Here is a 16,068-nt window from a genome sequence, read left to right on the forward strand (position 1 = left end):
GTCCAAACACTTTTTAGATACCATTGTAGTTTCCTCATATGCAGTCTTGCATATGGAATTAGTAGAATGCAGGATGCCATGAAGCCCAAAACCTGCAGAATTTTTCTTGCAGATAACTGGGTCTTTGTTGCCAACATTTCGAAGTAAGAAGTCAGTTGCCTTTGTCTGGCGTGAAATAAGCCATCTGGGCAGTTGTACTTAAGCTTGCACCCAGGAATATTAACTCTTGAGAGGGTACTAGTTTTGATTTTTTTTTGTTTACCGTGTACACTAGACAACTTGGTAATCTTTTTACAAATGCCAGATGCCTCAGTAGAATGTCTTTGTTCTCTGCTTGAATAAGGCAATCGTCCAAGTAAGGGTATATTTGAATTCCCCTTTGTCTGCAGAAAGCAATTACTGGTGCCAGGCATTTTGTGAAGACCCTGGGCGCAGTAGATAAGCCAAAGGTCAGTGCAGGGAATTGGTAGTGCACTGATCCAGCTATGAATCTGAGGTATCGTCTGCAAGATTGTCTGACTGGGACATGCAGGTATGCCTCTGAGGTCCAAAGTTACAAGCCAAGCCTTCTTGCCCAGCATGGGTAGAAGCTGCTGCAGAGTCAACATTTTGAATTTTGGAACGTCCAGAAAAGTGTTTAGAATAGACAGGTCCAGTATTGGTCTCCAGGCTTTGTCCATTCTGGGTACCAGGAATAGTCTTGAGTAAAATCCTTGTCCCTGCTCTTGCTGTGGTACTCGCTGAATGGCCCTCATATCCATGAGGGATGTAACTTGCTTTTGTGCCTCTGCCCATTGATTTTGTGGCAGGTCTGGCATACCTTTTGCCTTTGGAAGGATGTGAAAGTGGAACCTGTAGCCCTGGGACACTATATTCAAGACCCATTTGTCCGGGGTGATTATATGCCAATTCTGTGAAACAAGTGCTAGTTTTCCCCCTAAGGGGGCTGGCAAAAGATAAGTGATTGGTATTGGCAGAGGAAAGTCATTGGGACTGTTTTCTATATGGCTGTGATTTGTCTTCTCCGCTTTTGGAGGTAGAAGCACCCCATTGTTTAGGCCTGTATGAGCCTTGGGGCTGGGATCTGCCTTTTTGTGGCCTGACACTGGAAAGGACCAATTCTTTGAAGGCCAGTTCCTGCTAAATCTGGGTGGTTGTACCTGTAAGAAATCCTTAACTATCTGCATAGATTTCGCTTTGTCCTCCATTTTCTTCAACACCTCTTCTGCCTTAACACCAAAGTATCATGCTGTAAAGGATCATCCAATAATTTAGCTTTAACATGATCAGGCAGATTTTGTTCCTTTACCAAGCATGCCTTCTAATGACAGTACCAGTAACAGCGGCCCTACAAGAGGCTTCCAGTGAATCAAAACCACATTGCAAAGTATGCTTTCCCACTTGTTCAGCTGCATGCAATAAATCCTGCATTTCCTTGTTATATGGACATTCAGAATTTGTCAACATTTTCTGTTTTAGCAGTGGCATTAAATATTGCTGATATTTAAGCATATAAAACTGACAATTTAAAGCCCTTACAGCCAAGGTAGCAGAAGTGTAAACTTTTTCCCTCATCTGTCCAGTGCCCTAGAATCCCTATCAGAGGGGACAGGGTTTTTCGCAGTGGAAGCCTTGACCCCTTTGGGACCCTGAGATATAGTTTCTGGGTCAGCAGCAGGATTTTTATATAGAAATTTGTGGGAATCTGGAACCCCGTAGTATCTGTCTGGCTTAACCGGTGCAGGGGGGTAAAGAGTCAAGAGACAGGCTGGACTCTGAAAATACATCTACTATGTCTAGAACAGGTGGAATAGCAATAGGTCTGTGCTGAGGTAGTAAAAGAAAGTCTCTGAGCCTTGATTCTGAGTAATCTTGGCTCTCACAGTGAAAGTGCTCCCTCATGGTGTGAGGGGTTTTCCCAAAAGTATAATCCTCAGGAGGAGAGGCTGAAGGAATAGACTCTTCAGCATTAGAATCCTCATAGGGAGGAAGGGAGTATCCCTGTTCAGAAGAGGAGTCAGAGGAAATGGAAACTTGATCTGAAGATTCATATTCTGTCTCTTGCCTAGGCCTCTTATCAGGAGGGGGATGGGAACCCCTGATCAAAGTAATTAGGTCTTTGGCCATTTTAAGCATCTAATTTTTTGGCATGGAAGTCTGTGCAGGAGAATGCTGTACTTGTTTCTTTGTCTTTAGAGCTGCTTTAGTCTTTGCCTTTGAAGCTGAGGTTGGCTTTACATATAACTGTGTAGGCCTGAAAACACCCTCAGAAGCCGATGCCTGCTCAGCGGCTCCGGACCCATCTGAGGGAATAGTTTCTGAGTGTCCAATACCTTGAGTATCCAGAGGCCTAGTCGGCTCCACTTGGGAGTTGGAAGCGGCCTGTGGCTCTGAGGTAGCGGGCGTCAGGGGCTGTGAAAGCGCCTCACTGAGAACCGGCGACTGGCCTAGCGTAGGCCTCATTATCGGTTTTGGACCTCGGATGCCTGTCCTTTTCCTTGCGCTTTTTATAAACTTCGGTCGTCGGCTGTTCCGACGGCATTATATAATTAAATCTTCGGCCAAAGTAATGAAAAGCAAAATCGTACCGACGCTTAATAGTGTGTTGGTTAAATCTAGCACAAAACTGACAAGCTAGCAACATCGTGGTCAGGGCCTAGGCAAGGAATACAGTAAGAATGAAAATCCTTATGAGGTATTTGCTTCCCACAAGAAATACAATTGTTAACTTTTTCTGACATCGGTCTGGAGCAAGAAAAAAGTTTCCCCAACGGGGTACTTGGCTTTAATGAAGACTTCAGATCTGAAATTTGGTTTTGAAAGTCTCAGGAGTCGGCCGACTGGCACTTGCGAATTGCTTTTGTTTCAGGCACCAACGGCAAGAAAGACTGGAGAAAATTGCATCGGCTGCATCTTTTATACCCCTGGCGCACTGACATCAGGGAAGAGGTGACAGCAACTGACACTGGACCAGGACTTTGGAATTCAGGCTGACTGCGGGTAGCCTGCCAGCAGGGTAACCCAAGTGTAATGACTGCAACAGTGAAATACGATGAACATCTAAAGTGGCAAACGAGACCTGCGGTAACTGGAGATCATCAGGATTATGGGTAAGGAAAAGAACTTGAGCTGCAGAGCCTGAAGTCTAACAAGAGTGGCAGAGAATAGATTCATTGTTGGACTGGAGAACCATCAGTTCAGGAAGGACAAAAAAAAATACATCAGATGAATAGGAAAATTTGAAGACAGAGTGCTCTTTAGTGGTACATCTAGGAACTAGTACCTTCCTGTGACACAGCTAGAATATTTAGCAAAATGGGAAGCTTAGGAGATCCCAATTCTACTACAGGCCTCCAAAGGGGAAAAGCAGCTCTGGAAGCAGGAGGAGCAAATGCCAAAGCCAGTCGTAGATAAGACAGCACATCAACTAGGCAAGCCCTCATGCGAATGACAGTCACAAAAGTCACACACTACGCATTTCGAATCCTCATCTGCAATCTTTTTCCCCCCATCAGTCACTTTTTCCTCCTTGCTAGAAACAATAACAGAAGGTTTCCCCTAGAGAAGGTATGGCAAATGACTAGAATCTATTTTTTAAATCTGATTAAGACCCTAAAGACTTCAGGACCTCTGCACTGAAGCAGTCACTCTGAAAAGTGTGCAGCTCTCAAAAGGACACCTAGTTGCTCTTGCCAAAGCTGAAATAGCACGTAAGGTGGTAAAAACCCTTTGGTGGAATCATTTTTCCAGAACACACAGGTTCATAGATAGGTACTAGGCTATTGGCCCTAAGGCCTATATAAACCTAGCCAAACAGTACCCTGGCTTTTGCCACCCAAAAACATTATTTTCCTGGGCCCCTGTCAAGCAGAGCCACAGAAGTGATCCCCAGGGTGAATTTCCTATCTCCCATTCAATCAAGATTTTTCTTGACTAGTGCTAATGAGGAGCTTTGTTTGATACAGATAGGTAGTTTGTTCCAGAGTATGGGAAGTCTCTGAGACAAGAATCTATCCCTCCAGCATGTTCTGTTTATCATGGTGACAAGGGTTAAGTCCCTAGAGCATGTAGCTCAGAGGGATTGGGATTTCTTTATGTGGAGCATGTTCAACAGCTCTGGGTTTCACATAGCTTTGTATGTTAGGCAGAGATCGCCTCTGAGTAGGAGATATGCGACAGAGTAAAGCTGGAGTTTTTTGAGACAGTCTGCATAGGGCATCTGTTTGAGGCCGGTAATCCTCTTTGTGAGGTATTTCTATGGCCTTTCCAGTTGTTGTAGATGTCTTGTGAGGTACATACCAAAAGGGGCGTTGTTCTCTATAATGGGTCTAATGAGTGATGAGTAGAGGGGAAACAATGACCTCTTTTTTCCTGGATGAGAAACCTTTTGTGATGAGGTGTGCCATGTAGAAGGATTTCCTGACTATTGTGGCGATGTGATTGTCAAAGGAGAGACTACTGCCCACCTGTGTCCCAAGGTCTCTTATCACACTTTCTGTGTTAAGTAGACTACCGCCTATGTGGTAGTTCATGGGTACAGAGTTTTTACCAAAAGGGATGACAATGCACTTTTTGGCATTGAGCTTGAGGCCATGGCTTTGACACCAGGCATCTGTCTCAATAAGGCCCTTTTGTAGGATGTCCACATTTGTGCTTCTGATCTTTTCCAGCTATATCTTTGGCTATAAATATATTTCTGAAATCATAATAAAAAAGGCCAAAGCCAAGAAATGACTATGCAGTTAGTAAAACAGCAACATTCTAGGCTTGAGGAAGCACCAAAAGGGTACTTATCTAAGTTGCCTGGAAGATATCAATGGACAGATAGCCACTTGCTGTGCACATGTGTGTGTGTGTGTGTGTGTGTGTGTGTGTGTGTGTGTGTGTGTGTGTGTGTGTGTGTGTGTGTGTGTGTGTGTGTGTGTGAGATGCAGGTTGCTCTCCTTTTATACAGAAAGTGTCCTGACGGTCCTTGACATACAGAGAGAAGCATGGCTCCACTCTGAGAACACCTAAAGCTCAGGAAGTGTGGATGGATGAATAAGCATTTGCCTGGTCCTAATTTGGAAACATTATAAATGATACTGCAGAAATTATACTTAAACGTCATTTACTTAATAGTTCTCCATTCCCACAACAATTATGCCTGTAACAAAAAAAAAAAAACGATCCAATAACCATACCCACCTTTTCGAAGTCTTCCTCCTCCTGCTGCTTCTCCCTGAATTGCTGTGCATTATGCCTCTGAGCTTTGGCCCGTCTGAGCTGGTCTTCATCACTATCAGAATCCAAGCTTACAAACTGGGAATTCAGTGATTTAAAAGTCGATTTCCTTAAAGAGCAAAAGTAAATATATCCATTATTACAGCCTCAGAGACACAACAGTGTGTGCAGCCAGCTAAACTGGTGATTCAACCTTAATGTGAAAGGCATGAGACAATAACTAAAAGAAATTAACAGTCAGCTTGATAATTAACTACTCATCTAAAAGCAGATTTATAGAAATAATGTAATGGTTAGCCTTCAAGAAAAAGAACTTATGTACTCACCATAACATTCCGTCTGTGATGTCCATTTTCATTCTTCCTCAACTGATGGGTTCAGATCCAATCCCTTGTATCAGACTCAGCTGTTACTAAAGCTCGCGGCAACGAAAAACTCTCAAGCTTCTCTATTACCCAGAATGCACTAACCCCAAATACCCCAGACCTTGTTTGCTGCTTTAGTAGAAAGTAAAAGATGGAAATCGTCATGGAGAAGCTATATCTGGAGTTTATGTAAATAAGGACATAGGTCCTCTAAACACTCATTCTTCCAGAAGCCTTAAGGATGGGGGTTGGTGGAAGGGAAGCTGAGGAAGACTGAAAACGGACAACACAGATGGAAGATTATGGTAAGTAGATAACTTCTTTACCTGATGTCAATTTTCATTCTGTCCTCAACTGATGGGACAGAGTCCTTAGCTACTAATTTCTAGGGCGGACTTAAGGAAAGATGTTACTGAGCACTACAGAACCAAAAGATGCCCTTTCTCTGGAGACTAGATCTAATTTGTAATGAGTAATAAAAGTATGGTGTAGCCTAAATAGCTGCTGCACAAACATCCATGGACACTCTGGATTGAAAAACTGAGGAAGGTGCCATAGATCTGGTGGAATGGGGTCGAACAGATTTTGTCAGAGCAATGCCCAATTTTTATACTCAAAGGAATATAATTTGCTAACTTTCTAGATAGAGTAACTTTAGTAACTGGTTTACCCAGTGTTGGCTCTGCATATGAAACAAATAATTGGTAAGAATTTCTGATGTTCTTAGTACTATGCAAGTAAAAAGACAACCGTCTATAAACATCTAATAAATATAACACATTCTCCTTTATTAGTAAAATTGTGAAAGATTACCGGCAGATTAATTGATTTATATTGGATTCTGACATAACCTTTAGAAGAAAAAATGGGTTGGCATGTAAGGTAACTTTGTCTAAGGAAAATCAGGTATGGCTGTTTTGAGCACAATGCTTGGATCTCAGAAATTCTTCTGGCAGAGGTAATGGCTACTAAGAAAATTGTTTTCCATGAAAGATATTGGAGGTCACATGTAGCTGCGGGTTCAAAAGGAGATTGTGTAAGAGACTGCAGCACAAGGTCTAGGTCTCAAAGAGGGAGTAGGATCTTTAAAGGGGAGCCTTAAGAGTAGAGTGCCTTTCAGAAATGCTTTGCTCAATTTATGGTACGCTACAGAAGAACCATTTATTCCAACATGAAAATTTGATATCGCTGCTAATTGTACTTTAACAGTAGAATACCAAGCTCTTTCTTCAAAAAGACGCACTAGAAATTCTAAGACATCATGAATGGAGGCTGTGAAAGGTTCAATATTACATTTTGAGCCCCCCCCCCCCCAAAAAAAAGAAGTTATGTACTTACCATAACCCTCCATGTGAGTTGTTCATCTCACCTTCATTCTTACTGATGGGTTCGGTGCCGATCCCGCGGCTCCGAGTCGGCCTACTACAAAGCTCGAGGTTTCCAAATAGCTCGAGGCCAAGTCCCTATCCCATGATGCATCTAGAGTCACCCAGAATTACCTCAGATCTTGTTTGCTGCGTAAAATAATACATGGATTCTATATATGGATTCTATAACTCCATTAGAGAGAAAGTATAGAAGGGTTGAGTGACCAGGAAGGGTCTAGCATCTCGGTCTTCTGAAAAGCCAGGAGGGGGTAGGAGGGAGGGACGCAAGACTGAAGGCGAGATGAACAACTCACATGGAACGTTATGGTAAGTACATAACTTCTTTATGTGAAGTCGTTCTATCTCGCCGTTCATTCTTACTGAGGAGTAGCGTCCCAAGCACCATCTACCTCGAGTGGCTCATGGGAGTATATTTTTCAGGACAGTGGATCCAAAGGAGGCCATGCCCCTAAAGGCCCTGTTAACTTTGTAATGAGTGATGAAGGTACGAGGTTTCGACCAAGTGGCTGCTGCACAAATGTTATCAAAAGGAAGTCTGGCAGAAAAAGCAGACGATGTAGAAACTGTTTTGATTGAGTGAGCTTTAATTTTATGCTGTAAGGGCATATTGGTAGCTGAATAAGCAAAGGTGATACAATCAGAAAAACATTTATACAGAGTTGTTTTAGCCACTGGTGTACCTTTCCTGGAGTCTGAGAAGGAAACAAAAAGCTGATCTGATTTCCTGAAATCTTTTGTTCTATACAAATAAAGTCTGAGCTGTTTGTGAACATCACGTTTGTGCAGCATGTACTCTAGATTGTTGGAGTGATTGGGGAAGAAAACTTGCAAATCAATAATTTGGTTGAGATTAGTTTCAGTGCAAACCTTAGGCAAAAAGGAGGGGTATGTTCAAAGTGAGACTCTGTCAGTATGGAAAATCAAGTAAGGAGTTTTAATGGACAAGGTGTGAAGCTCTAACACACTGCGGGCAGAAGTAATAGCCACTAAAAATATAGTTTTCCATGACAAAAATTTGAGGTCACATGAGGAAGCTGGTTCAAATGGAGGAAGAATAATGTGGGAAAGCATAAAATTTAGATTCCACGGGGAATAGGGAGATTTCACAGGTGGTCTAATATGAAAGGTCCCTTTGAGAAAGGCTTTGGATAATTTGTGTGGCATAATATTCAATCCTTCAAATCCCAGATGAAAGTTAGAAATGGCAGCAAGTTGAACACGGACTGTTGCTGCTGCAGCTCCTTTACTGAATTTCATGGTCAAGAATTCTAGAATAGAGGCCACAGGGACTTGGTAAGGCTCAATATTACTTTTAGAGGCCCATATAGAAAATTTTTCCATTTGCTCAGGTATAGCTTCATCGTAGAGGATTTATGAGAGGATAAGAGAATTGACCTTTGTCTCACTGGAAAGGTTAAGGAACCTGGCTATGATGGGAATTGAAGCAGCCAAGCTGTCATCTTCAGGGATTGCAGAGAGAGATAATGTCCCCCCAACGAGTGCATCAGAAGGTCTGGAACTGGGTAGGGGTCCCCCAAAAGATGAAGTCGAAGGAAGGGGAACCAAATCTGAAGAGGCCAATGAGGAGCTATTAGAATAATGGTCCTTCCTAGGGCATTTGCTTTCTGTAATACCTTTGGTATCAATTGTGAATGAGTGTGTCCCTTGGGGCTTCTCCCGGGGGGTGGGGTGGGATCAGGGCAAAGTAGCTTCTGCATTTTGTGTTAATGTGACTGGCAAAAAGGTTGCAGCAAGGCTGGCACCCCCTGTGTAATATCCAGTCTGCTATTTCCGTTTTGAGGGACCACTCGTGGGGCAACAAAAAGTACAGTTTTGTACCTACCATAAATGTAGATGTCCGATAGATATGCAACTGCAGTCATTACATATGGGTTGTCCTGCCTCAGGCAGCCCTCGGTCGGCCGGATTCCAAAGTCTGGGTCCGGCGTCGGCTGATGGCGCCTCCTCCCCGACGTCAGAGCGGCTGGGGTATAAAAGCATCAGCCGATGCCATCTTCCTCAGTGTTTCTTGCCCCAGATGCCAGGTGCCCTCCAAGGAAGGCTAAATTTAGAACTGGATAAAAAATTCCAGACATACACAATAGCAATAAACAGATACACCATAACAGATATCCCCAGCTAAGTATAAAAGGAGGGAAGTGGACCCAATACACAGAGGGGTAGGAGGGAGGGAAAACCTGACTGCAGTTGCATATCTATCGGACATCTACATTTATGGTAGGTACAAAACTGTACTATGTCCTTCAAGAATGCAACTGCAGTCATTACATATGGGTTGAATACCATAGCCAAGCTGGGGGTGGTAGGCTCTAAGATAAGGATGGTGTAGCTAAAAATGCCCTGCAGGACTGCCGAAGCAAAGCCTGCTCGGGATCTGGAATATAAAGGCAGGTTGTTGTGTTTGGAAAATGTATGCACGGAGCTCCATGTAGCAGCTTCTAGAATGTCCTTTGTAGCCACCCCTCTTAGGAAAGCTGTGGAGGTGGCTGTAGCTCTGGTGGAGTGTGGCCTGATATTGGCTGGCACACCCTTTCCATGGAAAGAATAGCAGAATCTGATGCAATGTCCAATCCATTTTGAAATTGTTCGTTTGGAAATTGCCTTTCCTTGCACTCCAGGAGCGTATGCTACAAATAGTTGGTCAGACTTTGTTGGCCTTTGTTCTGTCCAAGTAGTAGCGTAGTTGTCTGTGCATGTCCAAAGTGTGCAGCAGCTTTTCCCCTTTATTTTGAGGATTGGGGAAGAAGGTGGGCAGGTGAATTGCTTGATTTAGAGACACCCTGGAGATCACTTTTGGCATAAAAGGAGGATTGGTTCTTAAAGAAACCCTGTCCTGATGAAAAATGAGAAATGGAGGTACTGCCATGAGGGCCTGTATCTCCGAAACTCTTCTTGCTGAGGTAATTGCCAACAGGAAAACTGTTTTTCAGGAAAGAAATTTCAATTCTGAAGATGCTGCTGGTTCAAAAGGAGGAAAAGTTAATTTTTCCAACACGAAGTTGAGGTCCCATGCAGGCACTGGTGTTTTTCTGGGAGGTTTGATATTCTTTATCCTTCTTAGAAATTGTCTTAGCAATGGATGTGAAAACACAGGTGGATCAGTGTTGTATGCTGCCGAAATTGCTGAAGCGTGTATTTTTATGGAGGAATAGGAAAGTCCATTATGCAGCATTTCTGCCAAGTATTCCAGTATCTGTGGGATGCTCATTACTGATGCATCCTGTCCCTTGTTGGTATTCCAGATGTTGAATCTCTTCCATTTGGCTGAATAAGTCTTTCTGGTGGAAGGTCTGCGTGCTTCCAATAATATCTGTTGAACTTCCTTGGAGAGAGAGATATGGGTAGAAATCATGGAACCCTCCAGGCTGTCAGCTGCAGAGTTTGCAGGTTGGGATGAACCGTCCTGTAATTGTGCTGAGTCAAGAGTAGAGGCCATTGAGGCAGGGGCCACGGGTTGGTGCAAGTTATGCTTCTTAGTAATGGATACCAGTGCTGTCTTGGCCAATCTGGAGCTATTAAGATGCCTTTTGGATGCTCTGCTTTGATCTTCAGTAACATCTTGGTCATTAATGGTAGAGGTGGGAATGCATAGATTGTTGGAGAGTTCCAGCTGAATGAGAGAGCATCTATTCTCCAGGCTTGTGGATGGTGTGTCCTCGAGCAGAACTTTTTCAGATGATTGAGGTGGGAGGCAAAGAGATCTATGTCCGGCCTCCCCCATGCATGAATTATTTGAGCAAATATGTCTGGATGCAACATCCATTCATGCGGGTCCAGGATGTTTCTGCTTAGACTGTCCGCCATTACATTGTCCCTGCCCGGAACAAACTGGGATTGCAGCTGTATGTTCAGTTTCAGGGACTTTTCCCAAAGGGTCATTGTTCGTCTGCAAAGGGGGTAAGAATGAGTACCTCCCTGCTTGTTTATGTACCACATAACAGTGGTGTTGTCTGTCTTTATTAGCAGATGGCCTTGTTGAAGATATTTTCCGAAGGCCTCGATTGCATGAATTACTGCTAACATCTCTTTTTGATTGATGTGTAGATGTACTTCCTGGGGGGTCCATTGCCCTTGAATGCATCTGCCCTCCATGTGCGCCCCCCATCCATGGTCTGAGGCGTCTGTTGTAATGGTTTGGCTTGTTTGAGGTTTGTTGAAAGGCATACCTTTGTTTGACTGGCTTGCTTGGGCCCACCACAGAAATTCCCTTTGTAGGCATGGGATGAGTGGGATAATTGCTTCTAAGTTGTGGCTGTGTTGAGACCATAAACTTTTTAGGTACCATTGCAGCTTTCTCATGTGTAGTCTTGCCAGTGGAATCAGTAGAATGCAAGATGCCATGAAACCCAGGGCCTGCAGGATTTTCCTTGCAGTCATCTGGGTGAGCTTTGCTAGGCTTTTGAAGTAATGTGGTAATTGTTGTTGCTTTTCTTCTGTGAGGTAAGCCATTTGTGATTCTGTGTCTAGTTTGGCTCCTAGAAAAATTATTTGTTGGGATGGCAGTAGTCTTGATTTTTGCAAGTTGACTGTGTACCCCAAAGCCTGGAGTAAGTAAATGACATAATTCAAGTTTTTTGCCAAGGCTTGCTTGCTGTCCGCTTGTATAAGGCAGTCATCCAGGTAGGGGTATATTTGTATCCCCTGGAGTCTGCAGTGTGCAATTACTGATGCCAGGCATTTCGTGAATACTTTGGGCGCAGTAGATAAGCCAAAAGGCAATGCTGAGAATTGATAATGCTCTGACCCTGCAAGAAATCTGAGGTATCTTCTGCAACTGTGTCTGATTGGGACATGCAGTTATGCCTCCTTGAGGTCCAGAGTAACCAGCCAAGACCCCTTGCCCAGCATGGGAAGGAGTTGCTGTAGCGTCAGCATTTTGAATTTTGGTACAATGAGAAAAGTGTTTAGAGCGGACAAGTCCAGTATAGGTCTCCATTGCTTTTCTTTTCTTGGAACAAGGAACAGTCTTGAGTAAAATCCCTGGCCTTGTTCCGGAGGAGGAACCTTTTCTATTGCTTTGATTTTCATCAGCTTTGAAACTTGTTCGAATGCCTCTGCCCTTTGATTTTGTGGCAGGTTTGGCATGCCTTGTCTTGTTGGTAAAGTATGGAAGTGGAACCTGTAGCCTTTGTCTATTATGTCCAGAATCCATTTGTCCTTTGTTAAAATGTGCCAATTTTTTGAAAATAAGGATAATTTTCCGCCTAAAGGTGCTTCTCTTTGAGCCTTGGTCGGCGGTGTCAAAGTCAAGTCATTGTGATTGTCCCTGTGGAGCAGGGGATGTCCCTGCGCCACCTCTCTGATTAGTCGGTTGCCATTGGCATCCTCTGTAGGAGCCTCTGTATTGCCCTCTTCCTCGGGCACGCCTGTTTTTTCCCCTTTAAAACTTGTCAGTGTCTGGAAAGGACAAATTCTTAGAAGGCCAATTCCTGCTGAACCTTGGTGGCTGAACCTGGAGGAAATCCTTGACTGTTTGCACCGATTTAGCCTTTTCCTCAATTGATTTCAACACATCCTGAGCATTAGCACCAAATAGCTTGTGTTTTTCCAGAGGTGCATCTAGAAGCTTTACTTTAAACATGATCCGGCAATGCCTGTTCTTTCAACCATGCATGTCTACGTATGACTGCCCCTGTCATAGCTGCCCTACATGAAGCTTCCAATGCATCATAACCACACTGAAGAAAATGATTGCTAACCTGCTGAGTGTTATGGACCAAATCCTGCAAGGCCTTTCTATCTAAAGGCTCAGGAGAGGCTAACTTTTTCTGCAAATCATCCATCAAGAAATCCTGATACTGAAACATATGAAAAAGGCAATTAAGGGCAATCATGGCAAGTGTAGTAGAGGTATAAACTTTTTTGCCCCACCTCTCCAGGGACCTAGCTTCCCTGTCTGAGGGCAAAGGATTTTTGGCCGTGGAAGTGGCCACCCCCTTTGGGCCCCTGGGAAATTGTTTCTAGATCAACAGAATAGGCCTTAAAGAAATGTTTGTGAGTTTCAGGAACCCTGTAGTATCTGTCCGGCTTGACAGGAGCAGGGGGGGAGAGAATCAGGAGAAGCACTCGAATCTGAGTACACATCATCCAGTACATCTAACACTGGAGGGATAGCTAAAGGCCTGTGTTGGGGAAGCTTGAGGAAGGTACGAAGCCGTTTCCTGGAGTCGGAGAATTCCTGACCTTGCCACTGAAAATGCTCTCTCATGGAGTGGAGAATTTCCCCAAAAGAAATATCCTCAGGAGGAGAGGCAGAAGGAATAGATTCCTCCGCATCAGAATCCTCGTAGGCCTGGAAGGACTCTTCCTGGGTATCTGAGTGATCAGAGTCACCAGAGGCTTCATCTGAAGAAAGGGTATCTGTATGCTCAACCCTGGACCTTTTGTCAGAAGGTGGCTGAGAACCTCTGTGAGGATGGGCCTGGGATCCTCTGATTAAGGAAATTAAATCTGCAGCTAAAGTCATGATTTGTTTATTAGTAATGGGCTGAGGCAAAGCTTTAGGAGGGTGAGACTTAGCCTGGCTGGCAGCCTTAGCACGTGTGTAGGCCTTGATAGACATAGGGGGCCTAGCTGCCCCACGTGCTGGAGTCACCTTGTCCACCGGTATGGTTTCAGGCAAATCTTGGGCTTCAGTTTCTGGAAGAAAATCAACAACCGGCACCGGCGCAGGCTCCAGGACCGGAGTCGTCGGTCCGGAGCGGTGGAACAACCGCCTCAGAAGAGACCGATGCACTCGTGGTAGTTTTTGGCATGGTGTCGGTGGAAGTCGCGGGCCGAGGATGTCGGTCCCAGTCTTTCCGTTTTTTGGAAATATGTGGTGTCGGTTGTTCCAAAGGCATGGTATAAGAGTATTTATTGCCAAAAAAGTCTTCAGCGAACTCTGCCCAGCGCCTGAGTGTGCGCTTATTGAAGCGAGCACAGGCCGAGACGTCGTGGTCTGGGCCAAGTCAGGGGAGGCAGTAAGAATGGAAGTCCTTATGAGGTATTTGTTTACCACAAGACAAACAGTTGACTTTTTCAGTTTTTTCTGACATCGGCTGAGGCAAGAAGAGGTTCCCAAACGGGGTACTTAGCTTTTTGATGACTTCGGATACGTAAAACACAGGAGCTGACCGACCGGCACTTGCGAACTGCTTCTGCTTCGGGCACCACGTGGCAAGAAAGACCGAGGAAGATGGCATCGGTTGATGCTTTTATACCCCAGCCGCTCTGACGTCGGGGAGGAGGCGACATCAGCCGACGCCGGACCCAGACTTTGGAATCCGGCCAACCGAGGGCTGCCTGAGGCAGGACAACCCATATGTAAGGACTGCAGTTGCATTCCTGAAGGACATCCAGATGATGTCTTTTCTGGGTACCAGGAAAAGTCTTGAGTAAAAACTTTGTCCCCATTCCTCTTCTGGGACAGGGTGAATAGCCCTGATACTTAAAAGAGAGAGAACCTGCTGTTGAGACTCTTCCCACTGATTTGGTGGTAGGTCTGGCCAATCGTTTTGGGGTTGGTAAGGTGTGGAAGTGGAATATGTATCCTTGGGAAACTATATTTAAAACCCATTTGTCTTGGGTAATGAGTTCCCAGTTTTTTGCATGCAGGGCGATCTTTCCCCCTAAAGGAGCAGTCAGTTGAGCAGAGCTTGGAAGGTTCAAGGTTAAGTCATTGTGACAGTTTACCATAGGGAGGTGTGTCTTACTACTTCCAGCTTTGGAAGTAGGAGCCCCCCACTGCTTAGGCCTGTGAGTACCTTGAGACTGTAACCTAGGTGGGTCTGCTGGTCCTGGGTTTGGAATGAAAAGGCCTGGAAGAGACAGGAAAGGACCAATTCTTAGAAGGCCAATGCCTACTAAATCTGGGAAGCTGTACTTGCAGGAAATCATTAACAGTTTGCATGGATTTAGCTTTGTCCTCCAACTTTTTAAGTACTACTTCTGCTTTGTTGCCAAACAGGTGGTCTTGGTTTAAAGGAGCATCCAGTAATTTAGCTTTAACATGATCTGGCAAAGTCTGCCCCTTAAGCCAAACATGCCTTCTAAGAACACACCCAGTGACAGCAGCCCTGCAACATGCCTCTAGGGTGTCAAAACCACATTGCAAAGTATGTTTACCAACTTGTTCAGCAGAATGCATTAAATCCTGTAATTCTTTATTTTCAGCACAGTCAGGAATTAACATAATGTTCTGTTTAAGTAATCCAATAATATGCTGCTGATACTTTAACATATGAGCTGGTGGTTTAAGGCCCTAATGGCTAAAATTAGCAGAAGTGTATACTTTCTTACCCCATATGTCCAGGGCCCTGGAATCTTCATCGGGGGGGTAGGGTTTTTGGCAGTAGTGGCCTGAATGCCTTTGGGTCCCTGTGAAATGGTCTCTGGGTCCGCAGTGGGATTCTTAAAGAGAAACTTGAGAGTCAGGTACCTGTTAGGCTTCCTGGGAGCCGGAGGTAGTGTGTCTGGGCCAGGCTAGATTCCAAGAAGGCATCATCTACAATGTGCAGTACAGGAGGGATAGCTAAAGGCTTGTGTTGAGGTAGGAGTAAGAATTCCGTAAGCCTCTTTTTGGAGTCAGAGTGATCCTGACTTTCCCAGTGGAAATGCTCCCTAAGAGTGTGCAAAGTTTCACCAAAAGAAAAATCTTCTTGAGGGGAAGCAGAGGGTATGGAGTCCTCTGCATCAGAATCCTCATAGGTAGATAAGGGCAAATCCTGGTCATCAGAAGAAACGGAAATTTCAGAATCCTGAACCAAAGACTCAGAAGGAACATCAAGTCTAGGTCTCAGAGGGAGAAGGCTGGCTTCCCCTAATTAGAGTAATAAGGTCTTCAGCCATTCTTATCATTTGTTTTTTAGGCATATGGGCCTGACCATGCGGTTTGGACGTTGGTTTTCTAGGCGTGGATCGAGTTTTAGGCCTTGAAGAAGATGGCGTCGGTTTGATATGCAGGTCCGTATGCCTGAATACACCTTCAGAAGCCGGTGCCTACGCAGCGGCTCCAGATCCATCCAAGGTAGAGACATCCGCAGGTTCCATAGGTGAAGAAGCATCTCGCGGCATACCGGACTCCAAATGGA

General features: G+C 44.6%; 1 protein-coding gene across 1 annotated transcript in view; it reads right to left on the reverse strand.

Annotated features, from left to right (window-relative positions):
• Positions 1 to 16,068, reverse strand: part of USP37 (ubiquitin specific peptidase 37) — a gene marked incomplete in the record, with an annotated part of 1,580,672 nt that overhangs the window by 489,399 nt on the left and 1,075,205 nt on the right. The window contains 1 exon segment of the mRNA XM_044075237.1: positions 5,188 to 5,332. Coding sequence (XP_043931172.1) covers positions 5,188 to 5,332 — 145 coding nt within the window.

Source organism: Protopterus annectens, chromosome 6.part0 (genome assembly GCF_019279795.1).
Source record: "Protopterus annectens isolate FY-2018-M chromosome 6.part0, PAN1.0, whole genome shotgun sequence".
Lineage (NCBI taxonomy): Eukaryota > Metazoa > Chordata > Ceratodontiformes > Protopteridae > Protopterus > Protopterus annectens.